The 7,524-nt window shown below is 58.0% G+C and overlaps 1 protein-coding gene across 3 annotated transcripts; it reads right to left on the bottom strand.

Moving 5' to 3' along the window:
* Positions 1-7,524, bottom strand: PLK3 (polo like kinase 3). Of its 3 annotated transcripts, none has more exons than XM_026104676.2 (15): positions 7,267-7,524; positions 6,561-6,668; positions 6,355-6,471; positions 5,805-5,934; positions 5,630-5,717; positions 5,003-5,098; positions 3,980-4,175; positions 3,431-3,557; positions 2,905-3,014; positions 2,697-2,814; positions 2,499-2,582; positions 2,148-2,310; positions 1,863-1,992; positions 1,515-1,625; positions 1-1,111 (listed from the first exon to the last, which is right to left on the bottom strand). In XM_026104676.2, exons 1-15 carry the CDS (start codon positions 7,426-7,428, stop codon positions 917-919), a joined length of 1,935 nt encoding a protein of 644 aa, XP_025960461.1. In that variant the 5' UTR covers positions 7,429-7,524; the 3' UTR covers positions 1-916. The 3 variants fall into 3 exon arrangements, with proteins under 3 accessions (XP_025960461.1, XP_025960477.2, XP_025960470.1); XM_026104692.2 differs by having other exon boundaries at positions 2,148-2,307; XM_026104685.2 differs by lacking the exon at positions 7,267-7,524 and adding an exon at positions 6,742-7,096.

Below are 7,524 nucleotides of genomic sequence, written 5' to 3'. Positions count from 1 at the left end.
TTTGCTCTTACAAGAGGAAATTTTTTATTGAGGTGAATCAGGGACAGGGGAGCTGCACATGAAAAGTCCAAGAGGAAAATAAATAAATCCATATAAATAAGATACATAAATAGTCCCACCCAGCAGAGACTCGAAACAAGAAACCTCCCCTAGGTCCCAGCAAAATGAGGGCTTCTCCAGACAAGCCCTCAGATCCCTTTTTCCTTTATCAAGCCTCAAGTTGTACCAGACAAATCACAAATTTGGGAGCAGCTGGAGCATGGTCAACTCTAGCACTGCTCAAAAGAGCCTTACTCCCCTCCTTAGTGTAGTGGTTGTGGAACAGCATGCACCAGTCCATGCACCCCACTGGCAAGGCAGGCAAGGCCCTTCACCTCTGTCTATCTCTTGGGGGGAGGGGTTATCCCCACCCCACAGCAACCTGAGCCTTCAGCTCAGGACTCTGGAGACAATTGTTAATATGCCTGAGCCTGATTTCCAGGTGAAGCTGGCAGCTGAGCACATTGCCAAGTGCCAGGACAGCCAGAGCCCTGGTGGCAGGCAACAGATAGCCAGGGAAGGCTGAAGCACCAGCCACTGCAAGGATGCACCAGGCTACAAACCCAAACCAGGCTGCAGGGCACTTACTTGCCCCCTCTGCTCTGCCCCAGTCTCCCAGGGCACTCCACCAAGACCAGCACCACCAGAGCAGGAGCTGCCAGCACAGAGGCAGTGATTGCCAAAAGCCAAGGAGCAGCAAGGACGAAGGGCACCCAGACCAGCTGCCTTACCACATCCAGGTGTCTTAGTCTATAAAGTCCAGCTGAGCACCAGAGTATGAGGTGCCCAGGTAGTCATCCAGCACCACAACACCTCCCATCCTGTGGGAGGGTAAGGGGAGACCTCTACATCCAGAGAGGGTCCCCCAGGTCCCAAGCTAGGCATCAGCCCGCTCCTGGAGGAGCTTGAGTATGTATCTGAGGCGGTGCTGGAGCTCAGGAGAGCAGCCCAGCTCCTGGATGCTGCACAGCTTGTAGGTGTAGGAGTTGCGCTCCCGGTTGATGTAGGTGACAAGGCAGGAGTGGTCAGGCTTGCTGATGATCACCTTGGTGTGATCATTGTAGAAGTTCACCTAGGAGACAGGTGGGGCCAGCATTAAGCACAAGCTTGGTATAATCCACACCTCCCACAGCACAGTGGAAGCGGAGATGGAGCCACACTTCCTGCCTCAACCCATTCCTCCTCCCCAACCAGCCTGGGAGCATCAGCCACTCCACACCCTGCAGGAGGAACACAACTGGCCCAAGCACCAGAGCAGCCAGAAGTGGCTGGCCAAAGCATGGTGCTTCCCTATGCCCTTCCAGAGGCTGGACAAGCCACAGCCAGCAGCTTTAGGTACAGGAGCAGCATCCTGGACCAACAGCTAGTTTCACAGTTGGACTTGTCCAGTTTGGGCTCCAGTGGACAAAATCTAACCCAGGCTGGGAGTCCCCAGCTGGTTTCTTTCCCATAGGGTCAGACATCCCCGCACATACCTGGAGGGTGCCACTGCTGAAGAGCATGAGCAAGGCTTGGTCAGTCTTCACCCATTGCAGAAGGAGCAGGGCTGGCTGCCCAAGGTCATCTATGCTGGGCAAGTCACCTCCCTTGGAGAGAAATGTCTACATAAGTTACCCATGCCAGTCTGGGGCAGAGGGAGTGCAAACAGTGGGGCTGGCTATATCCCTAGCAGGGGTCCTGCTACCAGGACACAGCAGGGTCCACCTGGCCACAGACTGCAAGCAGAGATTCCCATAACTCTGCATTGAGCAGTCAAGCTGTGACTGATGTTCAGCCTGCCTATGGTCCCAGCCCACTCCTCACCAGGGCCCCCACAGACCCACCTTCATGAGATGCTGCTCCATGTAGGATGCAAAGTAGCGCAAGACACTCATCTGTCCCTGCAGCTGCTCAGGGATGGCAGACACAGGGAATGCAATGTGTCTGCTGTTGGTAAAGTTGTAATGCACCATCCTAGGAAGGGGAGCAGACTGAGCTTCAGGGACACGCAGCACACCCAGCCCCAAGCCCACAACTGGTGGGGCCTCCCCCCACCTCCACCAGCCCCTTCCCACCCACCCTGCCAAGGGGCTGGCCCCAGAGACACCAGCACCTTCCCCCCTGCTTACTTGTGGTTGGGAGAAAGCATCATGTGCGTGCCATCATTGAAGAGGACCCCGATGCTGTGGTTGGAGAGCTGGTAGCCAAAGCCATACTTGTTGGAGTAATCCACCCACTTGCTCACCCAGACAAACTGCTCATGCCAGGCCAGGGAGGCTGGGTTTCTGTCTGCTGGTGGGATGGGGAAGGAGGTGAGCAGTCTGCCTCTGCCCAGCTCACCATCCCACCCCAGGCAAGCAGACCCTCCCAGCAGCAGGCTCCAACAGTATTTAAGGTACCCCAAACTGCAGCCCTGTCTTCATCCTGTGGAGAGGGGGGGACACAGTGCACTGTCCCGGGGCTGTTTCTGACTGGCTTACCTGGGGGCATGCAGGACAGACAGGTCCGCAGGAGCCGGACAGCTGACTCAATGACAGCAGAGGCAGTGACGCAGTCGTCAAAGGCTGCAGAGGGAAGATGACAAGCTTTGAGTCAACCATCCTGTCCCCTCTGCTATCAGCCACAGCAGGTCAGGAAGCTCAGGATGGGTCAGGGTGGCCCAGGTAGGTATTGCTCACCTTCACAGCTGCTGGCCATTGTCCCCCGGATGGAGGGGGACGCAGACTTGTGAGATGTCTCCTCTGCCAGCGTCTCCACAGGGCTGGAACTGGCACTGCGGCATGATACTGGGGTGGCCTGCAGAGAGACCTGGCATTAGCACCATCCCAACCAGGTCTCTTAAGGTAGGGTGGAGCTGGACTTGGGGACAAGCCCTGCTCTTCTCACCTCATTCCCTTCCAGAGTTTTGTAGCTCATCTGTCGGCAGATTGAGGTCTTCATTAACCCAGTGACCAGCTTGGAGATGTCATCTTTGTCCTCTGAAGAGCCCTTCTTGGCTAAGGAGAGAGCAGGCAATGAGCCCACTGCTGGGCATGGAAAAAAATAGGTATTTAGGCCACCACCCCCAATAGCTTGGCTCTCCCTTGGCCTCTCCCATGTCCATCATGGGAAGGATGGTGTCAGGCAGCTGCCTCCCACTTTCACTTCCCAGTTCTCATGCAACACAAGGTTTCCAGGAGGAACTACCCACTGCGGGTTACAGCCCAGCATCCGCTTGCCAGGCGAGCACACCCAGCGCCAGGCCACCAGCAATGCAACACCGGAAGGGCAGGGGTAAACCCAATTTGGGCCAGCCCCACAAAGGGGCTACAGAGCACCATCAGGAGGTCGCACCAGGACCCAGGGCCCACTTTTCCCTGGAGGAAGGGTCAGCCAGGGGCTCCTGTCTGCCTGGATGAGAACACAGCCTTACCCTTGGGTTTCTTCTTCCCAAAGAGTGTCTTGGTGACTTTAGCAAACAGACTCTTGGCTGGGTTGGGGGGACACAGCTCTGGAGCCATTACACAACTGCTGGGAGGGAGCTTCTCAGGCGTGTAGCCCTGCAGAGAGGTCAAAGCAGGGCTTTAGTTTCCATAGCCCACGTGCTGCACAGCAGAGCAGCTGCCCCAAGCTGACTAGTCACTCACAACCCTCCTGACAGCCAGCTTGCATTTCTGTCAAACCGCAGATCCAGGATAGGCATTTAAGTATCATCAGTATGGGAAACAGCTTGTGCTATAGGGACAGAGCAGCAGGGAGCCAAACTAGATTCCTCGGCATCCAGAGCAATTCCTCCAGCTGGCATTTCCACCGGACACCAACCACTTCCCTCAAGGGACTGCAGCCAGGGTGACAAGGACAGCACACCAAGGGCAGTGCCCTGTACTTTGTGCTAGGGGTTGCAGAGCCAGAAAAGCCTCATCCTGCCTGGAGAAGAATCACACCAGCCCAGAGATCTGATTGCAGGCTCCTGCCTGCTCACCTTGAAGAACTCATGGTCCAAGATCTCCTCGAGCGTGAGGCGATCCTGGGGGTTGCGCTTCAGGATGCCGGCGATGAGGTGCTTGGCAGGCACTGAGAGGAAGGCAGGCAGGCTGTAATCCACCTGCTTGATGCACCTGTAGGTCTCTTTGAGGTCAGAGGTCTCAAAAGGAGGGTTCCCACAGAGCAGGGTATACCTGGGAGGGGACACACATGCCGGGGTTACATCCCTGAAGGACTTGTGACTCAGCAGCACTTAGAGCAAGGAAGTTATTCACATGCAGCCAGCCACACCTGGCTGGGAGCACAGCTTCCCAGCTGGGGGAATGAGCAAGCAGGGCAGCCGCGCTCGCATCCGGCCACGCTTCCTCCTAGCAACTGTTTAGAGCAACAGGCAGGGAGCCCTTAAGAACCAGGGGAGGGCTGGGGAGGCAAAGGCCACCCCCACTCCCTCCCCCCTCCCCCCAGCCACTGCACTGCTGCTGCTCCTGCCCCAGCGCACCCCCCGTGCTGCTGAGGCTGCTTTCGCAGGCACCAGAGTGGAAAGTTCAGCAGGAAGCTTGTGGGTAGTGGCCAGGCAGGGGCTAGAGATTCATCGAAGCAGCACAAGCGACTCAGTGATCGCTCCCCGTACAAACAGGCACAGCAGCTGCCGCAGCCACCAAGATTTTCCATTGTTTATCATGTTTTCAAGTCGGTCAAGCCCGCTTTGAACCAGGGCTGAAAACAGCATGAGAGAGTTTGCAGGTGTGCAGCTCCCACTTGCAGAGCTCCTGAGCAGCATCCCAGCCCCCAAGACGGGATTCCTGCTCCAGAAGAAGCACTCAGACCCAGCCGCTTGCTGCCCTCCCCCTGCCTTTCAGCAGCCACTGCAAACCCACAAGATGAAGCACAACTTTCTCGCCGGCACTGCTTCAGAGCACCGCTCTCCCCAGCCCTGGGGACACATACAGAGCAGGCAGGACTGTGCAGACCCCATCCCCACCCAGCCCACAACCCTTTGCACACAGCAGCACTGACTTACATGACACAGCCCAGAGACCACACATCCGACTCGGGCCCATGGCCCTGCCGCAGCAGCACTTCAGGGGCCAGGTAGTTGGGGGTCCCACATATTGTCCTGTAGGGAGAGAACTGGGTCAGCACATGCTTCACACCCCTTTGCGACCAGCCTCTCCCCATCCAAGCCCTCAGTTTTAGCTTGCAGACTGTTCTACCCCCTCCTGTTTTACTCTTTGGGGCCAAGAGACTCCATCCATCTACAAGAGCCCCCACACAAGCACCACCCCCCCCAGCTCCCAGGGGTCAGGAGCAGCTGCTCCTGGAGAGCTGTTGGGAAGGGCTTGTCCTCGATACAGCAAGGAACAGAGCCTTTGTGTCCCCAGCCCTGCACACCCGGCAGGGCAGCCTGGCAGGCACAATAGCCATAGTGAGCACATTGTTCTGACAGCTTCGAGCTCCCTCCTGGAGGGGCTGCAAGCCCTTCACCCCCCTCTCCCTGCCCCAGCTGCCTGGGGCTTGTGGCTGCAGGCGAGAATTGCCCCTGCCACCCTTGCAGCCAGGAGGGCTGCTTGCCCCTCTGCTTCAGATGCTGGCCAGGAAAAAGAAGAGCCCTTGGAGAACAGCTCTGGAGCAGGGAACTTGGACTTACTTTTTCTTCTGGTCAGAGATATCCTGACAAGCAGCGAGACCAAAATCCCCCACTTTCAGCTCCATGTTTTCATTGATGAAGAAGTTACCTACAAGACGAGAGTGATGCATCAGCACTAATCACTGTAGGGCAGCCCAGTCCCCACACAGCTCTTTGCCCTGACAGCAGCACTCACCAAGCTTGAGGTCCCTGTGTAGGATACCCTTGAGGTGGAGGTATTTCAAGCCCGAGATGATCTGTTTGAGGTAATAGCGCACTTCTGGCTCCAGCAGGGTATGGCGAGCCTTCCAGATGTGAGCCAGGGACTGCAGAGGGAGAAAAGGCAGTTAGGGGACTGCAGGCAGGGAGAACAGGCAGCTGTACCCACTAGGCAAGGGGCAGGCAAAAGCTAGTTCTTCCACGAGTCACACACCCACAAATAATCCTTCTGCCATGGCCATGAACTCAAAGCATTGAGGTCACCACAGGATGCTCAGCACAACCAGTGGATTTATGGGCAGACTACAGTTACCAACACAAGCAGATTGCCTGTCCTGTTCACAGTATCTGAGGCGTATCCGATGCAAGCAAACAGCTTGGGGCTGAGCAGGTTTAGCTCAGAGGGTGAAACAGAGCAGGCAACAACAGAAACCAGGAGAAACAGTGCTAACGCAGCTCCTCAGATACAGCCTGGCACCAGCCACCTGTGGCTCATTTTATGGGAACCTTTGGCAGCCAGCACTCACCTTCCTACTGCAGTGCTCCAGGAAGATATAGATGTTCTCCGAGTCCTCAAAGTGATGGGAGAACTTAACGATGTGCTTGTGGTGCAAGTCCCTGTGCAGCTCAATCTCATTGGTGATCTGAAACAGAGCAAGAGCCGCGGGTCAGCACAGGGCTCCCCCTGCACCCCTGCCATCCCGGCACCCTCTGGCAGCCCCACACCGCCTACCTTCTCCCGCTGGTGGGGTTTAGCCACCCGGCTGTGAGGAATGACCTTCACGGCATAGGTTTTGTTGCTCGAGAGGTCCGTCATTTCGTAGCATCGTGCAAACCCCCCCTGCAAAGGAAGATGTGGTTAGGGATAAGCAAGAAAGTTCTTTGCTCTTGTCTCAGCCACCCTGGGCGCTTACAAGCCTCCTCGACTGTTTCCTTGCAACGCAGCCTGGAGAGCGTCATAAGCCTCTCTTCCTCCTGCTACATTGCCCACTAAGATCTGAACTACGAGGCTCTCAACTAGAGATTTTCTTTATTCAGTTCCTGTAAAGTCTCCAGGGCATTTTTCCTCCCACCACAGCAAGGCTCTGCATCTTTCCACAGGACAGATCACCCGGAAAGTCCTGCACGGGGCAGGAAAGTAGAACAGGCCGGGAGATCGGAGGCCACCGAAAGCGAGCAGCGCAGACAGGTTTTTCCTGCCGTGATGTCAGCGCGGATCTGCACACTCAGCTGCCGAGACGCCCGGCCGGGCCGGGACCGCCGCCGCCTCCCACGCGCGCCCCGAAGCCCGCGGCGGGGCGGCTGGCAGCCCCGCGCCTCCCGGCCCCCCCGGAGCCCCGCGGCTAGGGGCCGCCTCGCTTCCCCGGAGGGAGGGAGGGAAGGAGTCGAGCACGGCGCTCGGCAGCCGGGCGGCGCCCCGTACCCCCCCGCGGCGGTACCTTGCCCAGGAGGCGGCCCTTGCAGTAGGAGCGGCCCGAGAGCGGGTCCGTGATGATGCGGGTGGTCTCGGCCGCCCGGGGCGGCGGTGTCGGGGCGGGCTCGGGACGGTCGCGGGGGAGGAGGGCGGCGGGGAAGGGCGGGTAGAGGCCGGCGGGCTCCATGCCGGGCCGGGGATCCGCCGCCGCGCCCGCGCACGTGGTGGCGCCGCCGCCGAGCGCTCCCGCTGGGGCGGCAGGGAATCCCGCCGCCTTTATCAA

The sequence above is a fragment of the Dromaius novaehollandiae genome, chromosome 8 (assembly GCF_036370855.1).
Source record: "Dromaius novaehollandiae isolate bDroNov1 chromosome 8, bDroNov1.hap1, whole genome shotgun sequence".
In the NCBI taxonomy this organism is placed as follows: domain Eukaryota; kingdom Metazoa; phylum Chordata; class Aves; order Casuariiformes; family Dromaiidae; genus Dromaius; species Dromaius novaehollandiae.
Note: the sequence above shows the minus strand (reverse complement) of the source record. Positions and strands in the feature narration are given on the sequence as shown.

What these genes read in the sequence shown, in the direction of transcription:
- PLK3 (XM_026104676.2), bottom strand. Translation starts at nt 7,428, where the DNA reads ATGGAGCCCGCCGGCCTCTACCCGCCCTTCCCCGCCGCCCTCCTCCCC. An exon ending in AGGGCCGCCTCCTGGGCAAG is followed by an intron (nt 6,669 to 7,266) that starts GTACCGCCGCGG and finishes CTTCCTTTGCAG; the next exon opens with GGGGGGTTTGCACGATGCTA. An exon ending in AATGGCCAGCAGCTGTGAAG is followed by an intron (nt 2,583 to 2,696) that starts GTGAGCAATACC and finishes TTCCCTCTGCAG; the next exon opens with CCTTTGACGACTGCGTCACT.